Source organism: Anopheles moucheti, chromosome 3, assembly GCF_943734755.1.
Source record: "Anopheles moucheti chromosome 3, idAnoMoucSN_F20_07, whole genome shotgun sequence".
Lineage (NCBI taxonomy): Eukaryota > Metazoa > Arthropoda > Insecta > Diptera > Culicidae > Anopheles > Anopheles moucheti.
The window spans coordinates 22,160,338-22,179,648 of record NC_069141.1 but is presented as its reverse complement, the minus strand read 5'-3'; the positions used below and the strand labels follow the sequence as shown (position 1 = coordinate 22,179,648).

The window sequence follows — 19,311 nt, the reverse complement described above, 5'->3', positions numbered from 1 at the left end:
CAATGTTTCTTCACACGCCACTCCAGTGGGTGAACCGATTAGAGCAAGATGACGAGTGACACTCGTGGGATCGGTTATCAAGAATCCAATCGAATCGTATCACGGTTGCTGTTAAACACGATTACACTCTCTCAGCTTGCCTCTGCTACTCTGCTATTTCAAGAATGTGATGAATTAGTTTGTATACTCTCAATTTGCTTTAAATGTTGTACATCTTGCACTGTTGAGCGGGAAGCGCACGATCCACAATACATTTACCGAGGAAAATTTTATTATCAGATGGAAACCTTTGTGTAGCAAACGATTGCAACAATTGAAAAAGAAACAACTTAAACGTTCGAGGTCATGCTCTACCATAACGGCAATGTTATTATTTTGCGTCTTGTCACATCGAGAAAGTTGAAATGGGTGGATTACAAAATATGTTTGTTTAAAATAAAAGAAATTTCACACGATTACGGGCTCCTTTGCATCTCCGAGTGCCTAGGGACACTTGCGCTCAACCTGACTTTTGCCCGCTTCGTCGTATTCCTGCGAAGAGATCCACATCTGCTGGAATGTACCGATGCTACCGAGAATCGAACCTCCAATCCATGCACCAAATCTTCGCTCGACTGAACCGTTTGCCGAGATCATCTTCAACCGTGTGTTCGAGGGTGCTCGATGCTGCAGGTCTCGGTTGAGTCGTTCGGCAAACCCAGGGAGCAGAGAATTACCACCGGTAACCACCACTGAACCATACAACGACAAACGAACGTCCGCATCGCACATACCCACACTTGCCGAGGCCAGCTGGCCCGCACCCAGCATGTTATGATCGAACAGACTTTCCGCCAGCTTGAATCGTTCCGGACCAAAGTCCTGATGGTACCCGTTCGGGAACTCGTAATGTACGGCGGGTATTGCAGCGGCCGTGCGCTCATCGTACGGTGTTTCCAGTACCTGTACGGCGGACATTTGAAAGTCTTGCAGCAATCCCTTGAGCATGTACTGTTGCCAGGAAGCGGTCAGCTTTTCGGGTAACTCCTTCGGCGTAAACCGAGCCGTATCGCGCTCCTTAATGACGTCCTTCGACGCGATCGCGTACGTCGGTGTGAGGTCAATGTTTTGACTTTCGAGATAATGGCGACACTGGAGGGAAAGATAATCGCCGCCCAGAGGCGATTTGACTACCGCTTGGCTCAGAACATATCCTTCCTAAGTGGAACAAAAAAAAAGACATTTAAGCATTACAGAAGGTACCGTTTAAAATTTAATCAAACGCACATGAACCGGAACGGCCGAGGTATGTGTTGCACCACTATCCACTACCAGTGCGGTAGCACGACCGTTTGCAAAAGCCGCCAAAACTGCATTTTTCACGAGGAAGAATGCCGGAACGCTGTACTTCTCTAGCATCAGTTCCGTTAGGCGCTCACGATTATTGCGCACGTTCCAGGCAGATTCGGAAAACAGCACCGGATGGTACATCGATTCCGATTGTACAACCTACAAAACGAACGGTATGTTAATGTGCAGCTTTAGTTGGATTGGTGTGTAGTTGTTACCTTGGCGTACACGTAATCAATGACCTTCTCGAACAGATCCCAGTTTTCAATCATTCCATCCTTCATGTACGATTGAATTTCCATGCTTGGCCGTGCGACATTGATGTGTGTGGTGTCGACGTAATATTTATTCGCTACAAAAGAAACATGTTTTTGGGACATTAATTTCATCTATAGGTATTTTCCGGCAACTCAATACGTACTGCTCCCTATGTTGTTGTCTGCCTTCGTTTCCAGATCCGAATTCATTACCGGATCTGTCGGACCAACGCCGACGACGGAAGGGATGTCGGCTTTCGGTGTGTCATCCTGTGCGTATCCTACGCGCAATGAATGATGCCCAGGATCGAAGACGAGCGCACCAATTTCGTCGCCACCGTACAGCATTCCACTGCCGCTCATCGTTCCGTCGTAATTTGCACAGAGAAAACTTTTAAACCTAGCAGAATTTGCAATATAATATCACGACAAATATACGGACATCAACAAAACCAAACAATTCCCGGCGTCACTTTTCGTTTTGACACCAAGGAAGCCGACTTGACAATTGGCATGACAGTCAATTTGACAGTCGTGTGTTTTATGGCAGGATCGGAAATGTCGCTATAAAAATGGAAAACAACAAACTTTTAATTCACCCGGTTTTTGTTCCTATTATCAACTCTAATTATTAAACTAACTATTAAATTTTGTTTATATTACTACATGCTATATTTATAAGAACACAACGAAATACTCCGATATTTGGAGTAAATTTCGAACCAAAACACTCAGTTGTTCAAATTTTGTACCTAGTATGCATAGAGTTTTCCTTGCGTTAATTCGCCACATCAAATTTCGTCGCCTCGTAGCAAATAACCCCGGTGAACCTATCCGTTCGAACCGCAATGCTGGAATTAAGTATGCTCAATCATGTGCTAATCTCTTTCTACTAAAGACAAATCATAATGTGCAATCTTCGTTAATTGTAGTGCCTTCATCTATAGTGGATGTCGGATCAGCCCGACTGAAGAAAGCGGTAGACAAGGAACTGTTTATTTCACGATGTCGAAACCGATTAAAAGGGGTAATGCAATCTAATTCACGCAATTAAGAGCGATCCTTCATTCACCTTCGATTCTTTCAACAGAAAAAGAACTTGAAGAAATACCTTCCAGAACGGTTCAGCTTCCTGTATCAGTTCCTATGGAACCAAATGCCATCCAACCTGTACGAGAACATCATCGGAAAGTTAAACAAATCGCACCAGCAGTTCAAAACAAAGGTGATAAGTTCGATGGTACCGGACGAGGTGCTTTACAGCCCGGACGATTACAAGACGAGCCAATTTATGACCGCGATTATGTTTGTCGATGTTTCCGGTAAGTAATTTTTTATGTATTTTATTGAGTTATCACCTTTCACTTTCAACGCACATAAAGTCGGTTCACGAATTGAACGATATCCTTGTAAAGCACGTCGGGGAGTTGCATCGCGGCAAAATGACCTCCATCGTTGTAGTGATTGCTTTGCATCAAGTTCGTAAAATGTTCCTTCAATATCCAATCGGGATACTGGAACAATTCATGTCGAAATTTGACACATGCCGCCGGGACACTGGTGGGAATGTTTTCGTACTCTTTCGCTAGCTCTGCTGCGTTGAAAGATTCCGCATACAATCTTTGGGATGTTGTTATGCTGTTGGTAAGGTAATAGATCATCACGTTGTCTAGCAGTGCGTCAAGCGAATAGTGTCGCTCCAGACCACCATCCTTCCGGTCTCGATTGGAGGGGTCGGTCCATGTGGAAAACTTTTCCAGTATGTAGGCCGCCAATCCCACCGGGTTGCTTTGAAGTGCTGCACCAATCGTATCCGGTTTGGTAGCCTGTAGATGCATATAGCCTCCCTCGAGAATCAGCTCTGCAATTTTTGGCCAGGTAGGATGGTAAAACTCGATAAACTGCTTTTCAATGAAATAACTCGGCACCAGATTCGACAGGACCATTTTCCCCATGGTAAGAGGGCTTCCGCTTGCCATACACATATTGAGATGAACACCTGAAACGAAAATTGATCGTAAAACGACCCTTTGGCTTGCAGTCTCCATAAGTGTACTTACCCAAAATGTCCTTCTCAAATAGAATTGCCATCAAGTTGCCAACGATAGCACCCCAATCTCCACCCTGGATGTAAAACCTTTTGTATCCTAAGCGTGCCATCAGATTTTTCATTATTACCGCTACTTTGGACGCACTCAGACCCGGTTTCGATGATCCCTGGGACCATCCGTATCCAGGCAAGCTAGGTACAATCACATCAAAGACGTATTCTTTGTCACTTGTTCGATTGCTAAGCATCGGAATAATGTCGTAGAACTCACGCACCGATCCAGGCCAACCGTGCAGCATCAGCAACGGTACGAACCGCTTCGGATTGACGACCGTTTCCGTTTTCTCGCGTATGAAGTGAATATCCAGTCCCTGAATTTGGGTTTTGAAGTGCTTAAAGCGATTCAGGTACGCTTCCCGTTCATCCCAGCGGTCCAAATAATCGGTACGCCAGTACTGTACGATTTCCCGCAAACGGTCGCTGTTGAATCCGTACTGAAATGCGGTATCTTCGAGTGGAACGGTTAGCGATGGGCCATCGTGTAACTGTTTTCGCAAACGTTCAATCACTTCCGGTGAATAAGATACGTTAAACGGCACTATCTCCAAACGGTCCCCATATGGGTCACCACCGTCCGGACCCCAGTATTCGAAAAACTCAATATCATTCGGTACACGTGGCGTCTCGGACAATTTATCGTAGAGTCTGTAGCCGAGTGCGATAAGTACGCCTAGCAGAACAAAACCGGCGCGTGCTATTAGACCCATTGCCGCTGCATGGAAGCAATCCGAAATGCTACTGAACTCATTCGGCACATTCGGCACCCTGGCACAGTTTCGTTTGGAAAAGGGATGCAACCCCTTATCAATAGGAATTAGATATAACACGTTATTGTGGATCATGTTGATAATGGGTAAGGCAGTGTAAGTGAGGGATTTTCCAATCTTGGGGTTCACCTGAGCGAGTTCGTTACAGGTATGTTCACTGCGCACGAATACTAGAATAATTTTTAATAATATATTTATTTTACGTGACACATCTTACACAGTGATCTCAGCTCGTCTGCAACACCTTCTCGACAAACTGTACTAAATCCCGATACACTACTACCGGTAGCTCCATTACCGAAAAGTGGCCACCTTCATCGAAGTGATTGCTCTGTACAAGATTCGTATAATGGCCCCTCAATGCCCAGTCAATCGTTTGCAGTACATCATGTTTAAATTTCGCACACGCCGTCGGTACCGTGTTGGGGATACGCTCAAGCTCGCCGGCAAACAGTTCCCGCTTGCTAAATGCTTCCATGTAAATTCTTTGCGATGTAGTAATGCTATCGGTCAGATAGTATATCATAACATTATCCAAAAGCGCATCGAGACTGAAAGCCCTTTCAAGACCACCGTCCGGCAGCGTACGGAAGGCCCGATTTGTTTGTGTGGAAAACTTTTCCAGAATGTAGGCCGCTAACCCGACCGGGTTTCCTACCAGTACCGCACCGATTGTGTCCGGTTTCGTAGCCTGAAGATGCATGTAGCCGGACTCGAGCAGTATTTCCTTGAAGTAGGATTGGAGTGGAAAATAGTACGGAATGTACCGTTCCTCCATGAAGATCCACGGCACGAAGCTAGCGATCATGGTTTTCCATGTTGCCAGTGTCCCGATTACACCACAGCCAGACTGATGTATACCTGTGTGGAAGATGGGTGATTACCTTCCCTAGAAGAGAGGCATAATGTCTTGCGCCGTTCCGTGTCTTACCGATTACGTTCTGCGGAAAGTATGTCCCCATCACATCCGTAATGAGCGCACCCCAATCACCTCCATGCACGAAGAATCGTTGGTGGCCTATGCGTTCCATAAGATTCTTCATGATGATCGCCATCTTTTGGCCACCCAATCCTACCCTGGCACTGCCTTGTGACCAACCGAATCCGGGCAAACTCGGTACGATCACTTCGAAAGTGAACTCCCTTTCGTTGGAGGATTCAGACAGCAGAGGAATGATGTCGTAGAACTCTCTGACCGACCCAGGCCAACCGTGCAGAAGCAGCAAAGGTAGCACCGTTTTCTGCTCGTCAGCATTGGGTCGCACGTGGATGTAATGAATGTCCAAACCTTGAATTTGTGTCTTAAAGTGTGGGAAACGATTCAGATACGGTTCACGCTCCACGCTCCATTTCGGAAGGTAATGTTCGCGCCAGTAACGTATGATTTCTTGCAAGCGATTACTATTAAACCCATACTCGAACGCACCGGCACCTTCAAGTGGGGCAGCTAGACGGGGCAGGTCTGTTAGCTGTCGGACGAGCTTCTCTATCACTGATGTGTTGTAGGAAACGTTGAACGGTCGTATTGAAGTGTCTTCCTGATGAGTCGCTGCATCGCCAGGTCCCCAATATTCGTTCAGATTAGGCGTTGGCACTGGTAACGGTTCAGTAATCTCACGATAGTATTGATACCCCGTCAAACCGACACAACCGACAAACAGGCAAAGAAACTGTGTCCCGAGACCCATTGCTCAAATGGTACTGGTGTGTTGTGCCCCCAATTTGTTCTTGGTGTGTTCTCAACGACCCGAATGGAGTTCTATTTGCGGAGCACAATAATGCAGCGTCATCGTTCAGAGGTGTGTTAAGATAAGGGTGAGAGAAGTTGTGATAGTTAATTGAACCTTGCTGAACTTACTATGGGAGCAACCAGTTACAATGATTGACCGCAATGAAAATGATAAAATTGTTATGTTCCGAAGCATAATTCCATTTCGTTCCCCGCCTTTTATCGAAGTTTGGTCCCATAGTGTAACCTTTGCTCATTGACTGATGTTTGTTTGTATTTACAGCAAGATAAGAAACTTTTTTATCAGCAATGAGAATTAAAGGTGAAATATCTGCTCCATTCAAAGCCTACTTCTTTCGCATTTATTCATGGTAAAAGGAACAGTTCATTTCTATTTTTTATATAGTACAACAGTCGCGCAAAGATAACTTTATTTATAATTAAAAAATCACAAAATTATCCCTGTCCCTGGCATGTTTATTGTACATTCTACGCAATGTTGCTCACTTTTGAAGCGAGGCAATAAATGTGACGAAGTCTTTGTACAACACTTCCGGCAGCTGCATAGCAGCAAAGTGTCCGCCATCCGCGAAATGATTGCTCTGTACCAGATTGGTAAAGTGATCCTTCAATATCCAGTCGATCTGTTGCATCAGCTCGTATCGGAATTTGGCACAGGCTGCCGGAACCGCGGTCGGTATGCGATCAATATTCTTCTTCAGCTCGTCGGCTGCAAAAGCTTCGGCATAAATCCGCTGCGAGGTTGTGATGGTGTCGGTCAGATAGTAGATCATCACGTTGTCCAACAACGTGTCTAGCTTGAAATACTTTTCCAGCCCACCATCGGGTAGATTGCGATAGGCCGGATTGGTCCAGGTGGAGAACTTCTCCAGAATGTAGGCCGCCAGACCGATCGGATTGCCCTGCAGTGCCGTGCCAATGGTGTCTGGTTTCGTTGCCTGAATATGCATGTAACCGGTCTCTTCGATAATGTTGGCGAATTTAGTACCGAACGGGAAGTAATAATCGGTGTACTGTTCATCAATGAACAGCGAAGGACGCAGAGCAGCCAGGAATGTTTTCGGGTACGAAAGGGCGGTGTTGACGGAGCACATGTTAAGATGCACACCTGAAACGGGGGAAACAATTCATAGATAAGTCAACGCGATCAGCACTTTCAACATTCGGTCATTTACCCAACACATTGCCCTGGAAGAAGGTGGAAATGTAATTTCCGATTAGAGATCCCCAATCACCACCCTGGATGTAGAACTTTTCGAACCCAACACGGCTCATAAGATTTTTCATCACGATTGCCACCTCGGAGGGACTGAGACCCTTTTTGGCGCTTGCCTGCGACCAACCGTATCCGGGCAGACTCGGTACGATCACTTCGAACACAAAGTCCTTATCTTTCGATTTGGTCGTCAGCATCGGAATAATGTCATAGAACTCGCGAACCGATCCGGGCCATCCGTGGAGCAGGAGCAGCGGTAAAACCTTCGTACCGGCCGGAACTTTCGGTTTCACATGTATGAAGTGCATGTTGAGCCCTTGAATTTGGGTATGGAAGTGTGGGAATTTGTTGAGCAATTTCTCCCGCTCGCTCCAGCTGTCCAGGTATGTGGTTCGCCAGTACTTGATGATGTCCTTCAGCCGGTTGGTGTTAAATCCATACTCAAAAGCAACTCCTTCGAGCGGTGCCGTTAGTGTGGGAACATCGTTCAATTTTGTTCGTAGCTTCTCGATCACGGGAGCATCGTACGACACCTTGAACGGTTTAATGCTGGTATCCTCTTTGTACTGCTTCACATCTCCCGGGCCCCAGTATTGTTTGAGGTTCAGTTCCGGGACTGGCAACGGTGCAGCCAGTTCACGGTATTGCTTCAATACCACGCCAACGGTCAGGGATATTACCACGAACACAACTCTTGTCATAAAGCCCATCTTGCACGGAAAACGACACGAACTGAGGGTTCTTTCACCTGGAATGAGGATAAATGGATAAACTGTAGAGCACGGCACGCGATATAGGCCGCCTTTGACCTGCTACTTTGATGGATAAGACGCACAGATAAGCTGATAGGCGTTGTGAGCAACTTCGACCCAGGTGGAAAAAGTGATAAGCGGCAAATGATAATGCTGTCTATAATGGCGATCATGATGACATTGCTTGAAAAATGCAACATGCAACACCATTTAAATAACCTGTAATGTTATGTAATGGCACACCACTTCACAACACAATAATGAAGATGTTGTATATTCGAAAATGATTTCATTCGCGCCATGACTCAGCGGTCTACGGTATTCAACCGTAATTTATCAAACCCCGGAGAAAAATAAACAAAACATATTCACACTGCCGCCGCGGGTGTTTTTTTATTCTTCCCCACTTATTGATAGCAACTGAAGTTTAGCGATTGGCTTTGGCCTTGACAACGGGAATATTGTTTGCAACCAACAAAAGGCGCACCACGCCATTCGGTTACGAAATTCACAGAATTATAGTTTTACTCCAAACGTGCGGAGAATAACGTAAACGCACAAATTCTCACTCTGAGCTAAAAGATTGCCAGCCAAAGCGGCAATTTGATCCGCGATAGCGATCGTTTTGTTCTATCGAATGAAAAGAAGCGCGAAACGCCGTAACAACCATGCTTACCGTTCCAGCTCCGAAGTGGTAGTAACAAAGCAGCTCGTTTCGTATGCGTTTGCCGGTATTAGAAAAATGCGTGTGGGTTGATCGAAAAGTTCTTCATGCATTCCGCTGAATGTTATTTATTTATTAGGTGTTATTATCGGTTTAACTATTTTGTGGTGAATGAATTAAAATGGTTAAATTATTTGATTAGTTTGAATTTGAAATAATTATGTTCAAACTTTCGGCATGTCATTTTTTAAATTGTACATATTCTTAATTTTTCTTGATATTTCTTGATTCCTTGAAGTAGTTGCGTTATATTTAATGAAATGTTATAATAACACAACAATTTTTTATATGAGTTAGATTTACAGTAGAATCTTTCTGTTTCACCTAGCATAAACATAGCGCCGGTATTTTACCAATACACTGGCAATCTCGGCATGGGAGAATAATTTGTGTTCCAGCTAATGTTTCAAGTATGTTGTTATTATGCAAATTGCATCGATCGAAGTATCAGTTCCACAAATGATTTGAAGATATTTACTTTTTGCATATAACTTATCGCAGTTATTTTTTTTGCACAAGTCATTGCGTGGTTACACTAATACTGGCACAATTATGTACGATGCGTAATCGCACAATGCTTTTATTCATATTTTTATGCTTCGTTCGATTGTCTCGCCTTGATCTAACCTCCAATTGTCCACTCTTCTACGTCTCATGCTGATTGGAGCACTACTTCTTCACGGTGGGACATTGGTCCAGGGCTAGTTCCCAGGCGATGCCCTTCTCTAGCATCTGAACATATGATCCACTTAGGCACCTTCAATGCACAATGATAAATAAACGCCAATGGCAAATGGTTATTTTTAAAAGCCATGGCAATGCTGGTTTTTTTGGATAAAAGCACTAACGAAGATCATCCCTTTTTGAAGACTAATAGATAAAGATCCTTATGTTCAATCAAGTCACAAACTGGCCACTGCATTCCAGAGAAGCCCTAGACTTGATAACTTCCAGAGAAGCCCTAGAGATTCCTAAAACTGATCGCCCACTCTTGGTTGATTCTGTTAACTCGGAGTTCCTCCAAATCACAAATGGTGCACAAATATTAATGCCTTTCCTTTACCTACCTCCAGGTTTTACCGATCTATCCGAACTGTACAACAATCCGGAAAAAGGTGGAGCATCTAAGCTGTCACAAGTGCTAAATACCTACCTTGGCGGGATCGTATATGAAATATTAGGCCACGGCGGAGACATTCTCAAATTCTCCGGCGATGCCATCCTGGTGCTGTTCAAGGCAAACTCTTCCGTCTCCTTACCGGATGCGATTCATCGAGCGATCGACACGGCGATCATTATACAGCTATCCTACGGCAGCTACAAGACCGACGTCGATGTTACGCTGCGGATCAAGGTCGCTATTTCGGCCGGTGAGGTACACTTTTCGCTGGTGGGAGATGCCGCCTTTTCCCATTACGTCGTTGCCGGAGAGCCTGTATGGAAGGTGAAGCTGGCGGAACGGATGGCACTGGCGGGTGACATCATTGTAACTTACTATGGTGAGGGATTTGCCTTGTTTTAAGCTATTTATGGAACATAGATTTGGTTTTACATTATGTTTCCAGCATGGAGCTATATCCACGATAATGAATATGTTTGGGTGTCGTGTGCTGACCGAATGCATCTGAAAATAAAAGGATTCACCAGCTATTGGCGGTCGACGAAACGATTAAATTTTGTGGATGCTTCCTATCGGGAAGATCATGATGGCGAATACCCTTCGGAGCAAGATGATACAATCAAAATTGATAGTGAAATGCTTGCAAGTAAGTTTCACCACATCCCCACCTTTGAAGATCTCTCTTTCAATATCGTTTCTTTCTACTTCTTCCTCAGTTCGTCCTCGTCTTAAACATGTAACGCCACACGTCGTGTCATCATCATTGCAAAAGTTTCTCATTAAGCCCATTCTGAACGCTGTCGAAAACAATGAACCACTAGAGCTATTGACCGAAATGCGACAAATTGTGACGGTATTTTTAAACATCGTGCTCAAACCACGGGACGTCGTTCCAATGATCGAGGAAATTAATGCCATTTTTACCACCGTTTGCAAGTACAAAAGCGCGGGTGCAGGTGTAGGCTCAGAACGAAAGGCTCATGTTTTGCTCTTAATTTTAGGATTGTCGAAGGCTATGAAGGAAACGTCAACAAACTCTCGCTGTTCGACAAGGATGTGATGTTTCTAATTATTTTCGGATTGCGTGGGCTAAAGCATGAAATGGACAGTCAGATCGCGCTGCACTGTGCGTGTGAAATACAGGAGACGTACGCCAAAAATCCATCGATCATTTCTGCCTCGATCGGTATTACGACCGGCATTGCGTACTGCGGCATTGTGGGACATACAGTGCGGCGTGAATATTCTGCAATTGGAGTTCACGTCAACAAAGCGGCCCGTTTGATGATGGCTTATCCGCATAAGGTGACCTGCGACAAGAGCACGTTCATGATGAGTAAACTGGACCCGGCTCACTTCACGCTGCAAGATGCAATACAACTGAAGGGATTGCACAACGTAGGCCCTATCTATGAGTTTCGGGAATTTATTGCGTAAGATTTGTGTGATGGCTAGTTGTAGCAGTACGATCAGTCTACTGAAACATATCCATTCCTTTCACAGGGAACGCGAATTGCTGAAGCCGATGGTATACAACTATCCATTAGTCGATCGTGATCAATTTGTAGAAATCTTCCAGGAAATGATCGACGATGGTATGGTGATTGCCCAACAATGTACTCAGACCGACTTCTCAAAGGATCAATGGATTCAAAACTGTCTGTTAATACGCGGCGAAGCGCAGGTGGGTAAAACTCGTCTAGTGAATGAGTTTTTCTACATTGCGCTTCGCAACAAACACATAAGCTCGTTGTGCTTTTCCCTCAGTCTGAAGGACGCAAAGGTAAGCGAAAGTGTTGTGTAAACACGAAGGATTTGCTAATATTTTTCTCTCTCTCCGCCAGAAACCATATTCCGCGGCATGCCTTTGCATCTGCCGACCGCTCGGATTCACCGAAACAATAACAACCGTTACGAGACAAAACCGCATGAAGTTGTACCTACGCGAGCACAAAATGGAACAACATTTGTCGCTTTTGAACGAAATTCTTGGTACGAATTTTAGCGAAACGGAGGCAACGGTCGGTTTAAACCAAACGGAACGAGATTCTGCTAGAAAGGAATTGTTCCGGTTTCTCTGTCATAAGGTAGGGGTAGCGTTACACGTTACATGTGTGCTACGCTTTGCATACCTACCGGGCGCGTAGGCACGGTTTCGAATGTTAACTCCGTTCACGCGTTTGCATCTTAATTTGTTTTAGACGTTTCAAAACCTTTGGGTGCTGATAATCGACGATGCTGAGTTTATAGACGACGAATCGTTCGATCTGTTTGACGTCATCTGGGAAATGCCACAGATCATTACCGTGCTAACGGTGGGCTACCAGAAGCGCCTGAGCCCGCTGCGTGTTCGCGTTCTCGACAGCCCGAATGTGTGCCAGGTAAAGCTGCCGCCCATAGAAACATTGCTACACAAAGCGGTCGCTTGCCAGTTTCTGAACGTTAATGCTATTCCGCTGGATCTGGAACGGTAGGTAGGCAGGATCACGCCGGAAGGTTTGTGGGCGGGTGGGTGTATGGACGGGCGCTAACCGGGTTTGTGTCGCGTTTGAATGGGGACGAGCATCACGTGTCGGCAGTGGGCTCGTTGTATAAGAAGGCATTTGAAAATTGTTTTGTTTTCATCTCGAATCGTGTTTGTGGATCAACAGCTGGACAAGCAATTCGCCCATGTGCTGCGATCACGCCGCACGTGACGGTTCAGAACAGTGTATACGGTTGGCTTGTTTTATAATCGCCTATTTACCTCTTGCTGGGCCCCCACGGGGGAAGGAGAGAACTCATACAGACGGGCAGGCAATGCAAAACGGCCTCCTGGGTCTGATTTGCAGAAAGCGAGAGGATAGTTATTGAGAACGTGAACGCATAGATTTGCACGCAATTAAAAACGGATGCGCGTTGGTTTTGTCACCATCGGAACGGTCAGGATGCGCCCGAGGCCTTATGGCATCCTAGCATCCTCACATAACATTTTGCGCTAGCAAACTGGCTCAATTTGGTGATGTGTGAAGATTGCACCGCTAGACGGTTCATAACCGAGTGCAAACGTCACCGTTACTTTAGGCATACATTAGGCGCACTTGGCGGCACAACGGAGCGTTGCAGTTTGAATCGAACTTGACAAAGCACCGTTTTCGTTATTAACATAGAACCGATCTGGTAACACAAGCGCGCATTAGCTAGATACAGTTACGGTTTAGGCAAATTAGATACAGCTTTTGTTTTGCACTGCAATATGCAAAAGGTAGCCTAACCCGGCCCTTTTGTATCGTTCTGATGTAAGTGACGCATGTTCAACAAGGAAAAGAAAGTTACAGCTGTCAGTACGAGATGTGTTGTGCAATAGGAGCAGGAAAGTCGAGATGTGCGTAAGAGCACATTGCGTGCACGTAAGGGGTCTGGACAGGGATTGCCGTTGTATAAGACCGGACTGGTGATGGGTGACGATCGTGATGTAACATGTAACCCTCCTGACGTATGTAGTGTTATCCCATCCACCAGGAAATAGTTACTAAAGGGCTTTGTTCCACTAATTAGGCTGCTGCACACCATCAGCAACGGGAATCCGGGATGGATTAACACATTTCTGCTATGCTTACGGCAGAGCGGTACCCTGCGCGTGAAGCGCATGGGTTACTGTGAAGCCCAGACCGAAGGCTACGTGTTCTGCGATGCGTCGTTCCTGCAGCGGGACAGCATCAAATCCAGCACCGCATTGCGGCCAAGCCTTTCCGACTGGCGGCTGTTCGAATCGTCGTTCGACATTGGCGATCCGCTGCTCTATCCGGGCGATCCGTCACCTTCACTATTCAACAAGATCGTGGACGTGGCGTACCTGACGGATACGGTCGACACGAAGGATTACTACACCTCCCGCAATCTGGAAGCGTTTCATCTGATGCTGTACGATTCGCTGTCCGCCTTCGAGCAGCTCGTATGCAAATGTGCCGCCTTTTTGGGGCAGAAATTTCTGCGCGCCTCGCTAATGTACACGATGGCCATGGAGAGTGAATGGGATGTAGCAATTGGTAAGTATGATGTTACGGTGTTTTTTTTTTTGTGGGGTCGAAAGACGAAAAACTTTGCGGAAGTGGTGCTGGAATACAGATGCAAACAAGTAAGCCATAGAGGGAGAGCTAGGTACGCTCGTTTGCAATTCGTCTAGCGTGCTGCATGCAGATGCAGCAGACGGTAGAACCACGGGCTATAAATTCGTTCGGTTAGAGCAATTACCATTGCTGATCAGTTTGGGGTGGTACCCGAAATTTTCTAACCACATCAAACAGTTTGCGACCACCGTAATGTTTTACCTGCCAAATCGTTTCCTTCCCTTTTCACGCACCCTTCTCCCGTACGTTTCGCATCGCCAAAGCAATGAAGAAGCTGTTTGACCTTCAAATCCTATCGTGCGCAATCGGTGACTTTAGCGACGGTTTCCGGTTAGCGCAGCGGAATGTAAACAGCAGCTGGTTGGGGCGTGGTGAATGTGCCTGCATCGCCCTAGACGTAGATCGTAAGTGTTTCCTAATTCATGCAGAGTATTAGCAAGTTGTTGAAGATTTACTAAACGTTGGCCTATTTCTATTAGGAAACTGCAAAGATTTGCCAAAGTACGCGGTCTGCGGGTACTCTAAGTTCAATTCTAGTGAGTTCCATAGCACGGTGTACAATTTGGTCACGGTGGAGCAGAAAAAGCTATACCACAGCAATGCGCTGGAGTTCATTGAAAGTGAAACTAAAAAGTAAGAAATTTGGTTATTTGTTGGGAATTGTGACAATCTTGTACAGATTTTGGTTTTCTGTTCCCGGTGCAGGTGCAACTCATGCGGATCGGTGCCGTTTAAAAATTTAATGAGCTGTGAAGAAACGTACGTAGTGCAGGTTGGATGTCAACGGTCGGAAGAACCGGATGTCAATGAGATGTTACTTCAGCACAGTGCTAGTGTAAGTGTTTTTTTTTAATTACTCAAACACTTGTGTAACTAATCTTTTTCTTCTCCTTGATCCTGCAGCGTTTTTCATTGTACTCCTCTCAGCGTAAGAAAACGTTTTGTGCTCGTAACTGCCTACTGTTGATATGGTTTAATTCTTTCAGAATCAATGATATTCGGCTGCTTCAAACGCCGGCGAAGTTCAACGCGACGTGGACCGGTGCTCAGCTACGGGGCATACAATTTCATCACCTGCAACTGCAACATGATTCTTTACAGCATGTTTAGCGAGATAGTGCTCCATAGCAAAGGTGCGGGATTGCTGGAGAAATGTGTTGAGGCCAATATCGAGTGGGCACGGATCTGCATTAAATTATCCAATATTCCGAAAGCGATCTCAATTCTGGAGGAGGCCAGTAAAATGATGACGGTAGGCAGTCGTTCTAGTTGCATGTAAGAGCGGGAGTCTTTAGAGACGATATCTTCCATTACAGCAAATTGATACAGCAGAAAACGTAGCTCTCGTTACCTATCTGAAGGGTCGACTCTATACGTTAGAGGCTAAAGGAAAGTATTGCTTGGAGCAGTTTGAGCGTGCCCTGGAACTGTACTATCGTGCCTCACAAACATTAGGGATGAATTTTCCTCGATACCGGTAAGGTTTTCCAAAAGAAAACGAGATCCCAACACCTATTCTATAACAATGTAATTTCCCTTTCTTTTGCTGTAAAAAGATCTTTGGTTCGGCTGAAGAGCAGATATTACATGTCAAAGGTGAAGAAATACCTTGATCCTGCCTACAAGGAAAAGTCATCTACCAGCAAAAGCCTTTTCTATAGCTTGATCGTATCGCAGATCGCTAGCTGCTTCAACGGTATGCATAAACTGTTCGTAAAGTTACGCGATTGGGACCGGGCAACGTTAGCCGCAATCTGGGGTTTGAAGCATGCCCTCTGCCACCGGAAGAGTAGTACGGTGCTGGTGAAATCATTCGCCAACTTTTTCCATACAGGTAACCTTTCCGGCTCGTTGGGTATGAGGTCAAATGGAAAACTAAACATCCTTTTTTTGAGTTTTCTTTTAGCCTACCATGTTGGGTTCTCGGAAAGCACTGCCTGGATGCAGGAACGTTCATTGCAGATAGTGGCCGAAAACGTGCATAGGATCGATGCGGACTACCTGGATGCGGTAGTACGCTATTATACCGCTCTGTTTCTTTGCCAGTAAGATCGGTTTTGCAAAGGTTTTGTAATTCATCCAACTATACTGAAATGCTTGTTCAATCACTTTAGAACCATTCGTTCGAAGAAAGTTCTATCGATCGAACTTGGCAAGGTTGTGCTGCACATAAACGATAGGCTGCAGTATCAATCGTGCGAATGGGACATCATTCCCATACTGTGTGAGGTGCTGCTGTCGAACCGGCGCATCGGCGAAACGGTACAGACGCTTTGGACGCTGCAGAAGCTCATCATCCATCAGCAGTACCGTACCGGCCAGATATGGTATTATGCGATCTGTCTCGACGTGCTGCTCGATACGAGCTGTTGCATCGAGTCGTACCGGCGGTGTGAGAATTTTTACTTCAAAAACCGCGAATTCTTCCTGGCGCAACGGAACGGCTTTGCCAGTGCGCGACTGTTCGCGAACCTGTGGCTTTGGTGCGTCCGGTACGGTGCGTGGGTAGCGGCCGACAATTGGTTGGTGCTGTTGCGTGAACATTTCGTGCTCGGTGTGCACGATTCCACGATCAACATCAACACCGCGATCCGCATCGTGGAGGGTATGGTGCTGACGCTGATCTACCACATAGAGGCGCGCAACACGGCCCAGATACGGCGGGTACGGGCCGGCATCGAGACGCTGCTCGGCAACGTGGAACAGGCGCTCTCGATCAACCGGAATCACGTGGCACGTTTCGAGCTGATGCGCATCTACTACCGGCAAGTGGTGGATCCGGACGGTGGTAACGTTCGCCGACGGTTGGGCGCGGCCGCCAAACGGGCCCAGCGCAGGAACGATCATCTCTGCCACGATCATATCCAGCACACGGCCAAGGTTTGTGTAGTGTTATGTGACGTCGATACGGCGTAATGCGTCGATTAGGCAATGTCTGTTACGTATTATTCAGAAGCTTTCCCCTGCCTCTATCTCGTTACCATTATTTCCAATGCGATTGTGGTATGTTATTTTCTCTTTTTTTCCGACTTCCCTCCCCCCACACACAAACGCACACATACAAACACCAATTCAGTTTTGGCACCGGGAGTTACCGCCGGCGCTGGAAACCTTCTGGCTGGATCACGCTGCCGGAAGTGATCGCATCGATGGGGCAAGCCGAAACCAGAGCTTTGCGGCCGGCTCACTGTTTGACTACAGCAACGAGCAGCTGTACGATTATGGGAGCTGTATAATGAATCACGAACGAATCTACCCTTTTTCAATGCCATTGCCAAGAGCTCGGTTCCGATGAATGAATATGCAATCGGGTTGTCCGGAAGATGTCATGCCCGAAACCATCACCCTAAACCGCATCACACTCCCCTTCTTCTGCGGCATGGGGTGATCTGGGGGAAGGGGGGAATGGGGGGGATGGTTTCCTTTGCGTATGTGAGTGTGGATCACGGTGCGGATTGAGCAGAGTGGGAGAATAATTTGAATTTTTATCAATGCGTGTGTGTGGTGCTTAGCTGATCGAGCAGCGGGACAGGATGGGAAACCAGTACGGTGGACGTATCGTATCCGTTGGCGTTGGTGTTGGTAACGGTTCTACCGGAGCCTCCCGAACCAGCAGGCCGAAATTAGACATCCTTCCCTCTTCTCCCCAGCCCCCAACGTTCCAGAATTGCGAAGTAGTGGTGTGGCGATAAATTTTCATGAGTGACAAGCCAGCAGCACCGCTTTTCGTCCGGTTGGTTTTATTTCGCTTCCTTTCCCTATTCCTGCATTCTGTATGCATGTGTTCTTCTTCGTCGATTTGGCCGTTTTGGTGTAATTATTTGTCGTTATCCCTTCGTCCCCTTAAATCCGCGTGATCCGCCAGCTCCCGCCCTTCGGCTAATCCATCCATTGGGTGGTTTGAATCATAATTAAATGCAAAGCCAGATCTCAACCAACCAAATCGTTCGGTGCTCGTAGTGCTCGTTAGAATGGGGTTATGCGTTACGCATGACTCGCATTAGCCATACGGCACGCAACTCGCTTTAGGTGTCGCGCAAAGTTTAAGTGCGTATATATTGACTTTGAAAATTGTAAAGCAGCATCCATTTCTTTCCCCTTTGGTCCGGTTGACCCCCCAATTCCTTGCTGCTCCTTCCGCGCCACCCTAGCGTAAAATATTGCCGTCTCGGGATGCTTGGTAGTTGACACATTTGAACGTTTTTTTTTTTTGGGCAACGCGTTGGCAACGCTAACCCATTGATTTGGTGCCCGGATGTGTGTGTAGGTTGAATAAATTACACTTGAACCAATTGGGCCCTTCGGTGATGATGTTTCGGCACGATATGTAAGGTACATTTGGCCTTGTCCTGTGGAGCGTCCCTACTTCCGCAGTCAAACCCTAGTGACCGTCGAACGATTAGTCTACTTTGCCCAGCCAGATAGCATGCGCGTGTGTGTGTGTAAGCCGTTTTCATCAACTGCAAATCACACGGAGAACAACGCCATTAACGCAAACTTAACTGCAAACAAATCAGAATCGTTGAGCGTGACTTTAGCGGCGTATCAAACCGGATGCATACGTACGCATGCACGCGCCAAGTGCGTCCCAAAGTGCCGCAGCGCCACCTCATTTACTCGTTCATCATATTCCAAGGATATTAGTCACGAGCCGGATCGGGCACTGGAGTGAACTCTGGCAAAACCTAGTGTAGGGAGAAAAACTTAACCCTTAATAATAAAGCACGCCACGCTAGTGAATAACACACCAACCGACAACAAAAAAAAAATCGAAACAAAACGGAAGGAAGTGTACGCGCGTGTGCGAGACCACTTCGAAGCTGCATTGAATTATTTAAATGCGCCTGTGGTCTGATCAAGGATTCAAGGATTTCTGAATGAGTTACTCCTCCAGATAACAGTAGGAGGGGGGCCCGCGTTTGCGCTGATCGCAACCGCACATTCGTGATCCGGATCGTGAAAGTTGTGCTGCTTTGTTGTGCATTGTTTGCGGAAGACTTGCATGATGCCGGTCGTTATTGGAGGGGCCGGTGGGAAAGAATTAATGGGGCAGGACTGATGAAAGGGGGAGGACCAGATGCAACCGTGCCTCCAATGGGGCTGTTGTCATCTTTGGTGCAAACGGTTCCCTGGCCGATGTATGCTGTTTCTCTCGGAATGGAAGGTTGAAAGCATCG

The 19,311-nt window shown here is 46.4% G+C and overlaps 5 protein-coding genes across 6 annotated transcripts; 1 reads left to right on the top strand and 4 right to left on the bottom strand.

The window, feature by feature from the left end:
* Window positions 1–342: 342 nt before the first annotated feature.
* LOC128303441 (actin-like protein 6A) lies at window positions 343–2,055 on the bottom strand. Its single transcript, XM_053040390.1, has 4 exons — window positions 1,751–2,055; window positions 1,548–1,681; window positions 1,267–1,488; window positions 343–1,197 (listed from the first exon to the last, which is right to left on the bottom strand). The coding sequence occupies exons 1-4, from the start codon at window positions 1,947–1,949 to the stop codon at window positions 484–486; spliced, it is 1,269 nt and encodes a 422-aa protein (XP_052896350.1). The 5' UTR covers window positions 1,950–2,055; the 3' UTR covers window positions 343–483.
* A 379-nt stretch (window positions 2,056–2,434) lies between these two features.
* On the top strand, window positions 2,435–17,429 carry LOC128305533 (adenylate cyclase type 10-like). The gene is given in 21 exon segments (XM_053043024.1): window positions 2,435–2,447; window positions 2,519–2,613; window positions 2,677–2,908; window positions 9,979–10,404; window positions 10,471–10,671; window positions 10,742–10,961; window positions 11,027–11,458; window positions 11,529–11,822; window positions 11,824–12,112; window positions 12,227–12,495; window positions 13,563–14,053; window positions 14,398–14,538; window positions 14,614–14,767; window positions 14,840–14,969; window positions 15,038–15,062; window positions 15,121–15,386; window positions 15,451–15,611; window positions 15,691–15,968; window positions 16,041–16,179; window positions 16,249–17,014; window positions 17,211–17,429. Coding segments are annotated over 21 exon segments (5,241 nt in total).
* Window positions 2,954–4,450, bottom strand: LOC128305535 (juvenile hormone epoxide hydrolase 1-like). The gene is made up of 2 exons (XM_053043026.1): window positions 3,647–4,450; window positions 2,954–3,585 (listed from the first exon to the last, which is right to left on the bottom strand). Exons 1-2 carry the CDS (start codon window positions 4,401–4,403, stop codon window positions 2,954–2,956), a joined length of 1,389 nt encoding a protein of 462 aa, XP_052898986.1. The 5' UTR covers window positions 4,404–4,450.
* Window positions 4,690–6,151, bottom strand: LOC128305534 (juvenile hormone epoxide hydrolase 1-like). Its single transcript, XM_053043025.1, has 2 exons — window positions 5,395–6,151; window positions 4,690–5,324 (listed from the first exon to the last, which is right to left on the bottom strand). Exons 1-2 carry the CDS (start codon window positions 6,149–6,151, stop codon window positions 4,690–4,692), a joined length of 1,392 nt encoding a protein of 463 aa, XP_052898985.1.
* Window positions 6,558–8,870, bottom strand: LOC128305536 (juvenile hormone epoxide hydrolase 2-like). Of its 2 annotated transcripts, none has more exons than XM_053043027.1 (3): window positions 8,858–8,870; window positions 7,389–8,177; window positions 6,558–7,321 (listed from the first exon to the last, which is right to left on the bottom strand). In XM_053043027.1, the coding sequence occupies exons 2-3, from the start codon at window positions 8,137–8,139 to the stop codon at window positions 6,696–6,698; spliced, it is 1,377 nt and encodes a 458-aa protein (XP_052898987.1). In that variant the 5' UTR covers window positions 8,140–8,177; window positions 8,858–8,870; the 3' UTR covers window positions 6,558–6,695. The 2 variants fall into 2 exon arrangements, with proteins under 2 accessions (XP_052898987.1, XP_052898988.1); XM_053043028.1 differs by lacking the exon at window positions 8,858–8,870 and adding an exon at window positions 8,265–8,268.
* Window positions 17,430–19,311: the final 1,882 nt, after the last annotated feature.

Bases quoted from the DNA above. Each gene is read 5' to 3' on its own strand.
- LOC128303441 (XM_053040390.1), bottom strand. From the start codon at position 1,949: ATGAGCGGCAGTGGAATGCTGTACGGTGGCGACGAAATTGGTGCGCTC. The intron at 1,682-1,750 runs GTACGTATTGAG...TTTCTTTTGTAG, and splicing joins AGACAACAACATAGGGAGCA to CGAATAAATATTACGTCGAC. The intron at 1,489-1,547 runs GTAACAACTACA...TTCGTTTTGTAG, and splicing joins TTGATTACGTGTACGCCAAG to GTTGTACAATCGGAATCGAT.
- LOC128305535 (XM_053043026.1), bottom strand. From the start codon at position 4,403: ATGGGTCTAATAGCACGCGCCGGTTTTGTTCTGCTAGGCGTACTTATC. The intron at 3,586-3,646 runs GTAAGTACACTT...TTTTCGTTTCAG, and splicing joins ATTTGAGAAGGACATTTTGG to GTGTTCATCTCAATATGTGT.
- LOC128305534 (XM_053043025.1), bottom strand. From the start codon at position 6,151: ATGGGTCTCGGGACACAGTTTCTTTGCCTGTTTGTCGGTTGTGTCGGT. The intron at 5,325-5,394 runs GTAAGACACGGA...TCTTCCACACAG, and splicing joins CTTTCCGCAGAACGTAATCG to GTATACATCAGTCTGGCTGT.
- LOC128305536 (XM_053043027.1), bottom strand. From the start codon at position 8,139: ATGGGCTTTATGACAAGAGTTGTGTTCGTGGTAATATCCCTGACCGTT. The intron at 7,322-7,388 runs GTAAATGACCGA...CCCCCGTTTCAG, and splicing joins CTTCCAGGGCAATGTGTTGG to GTGTGCATCTTAACATGTGC.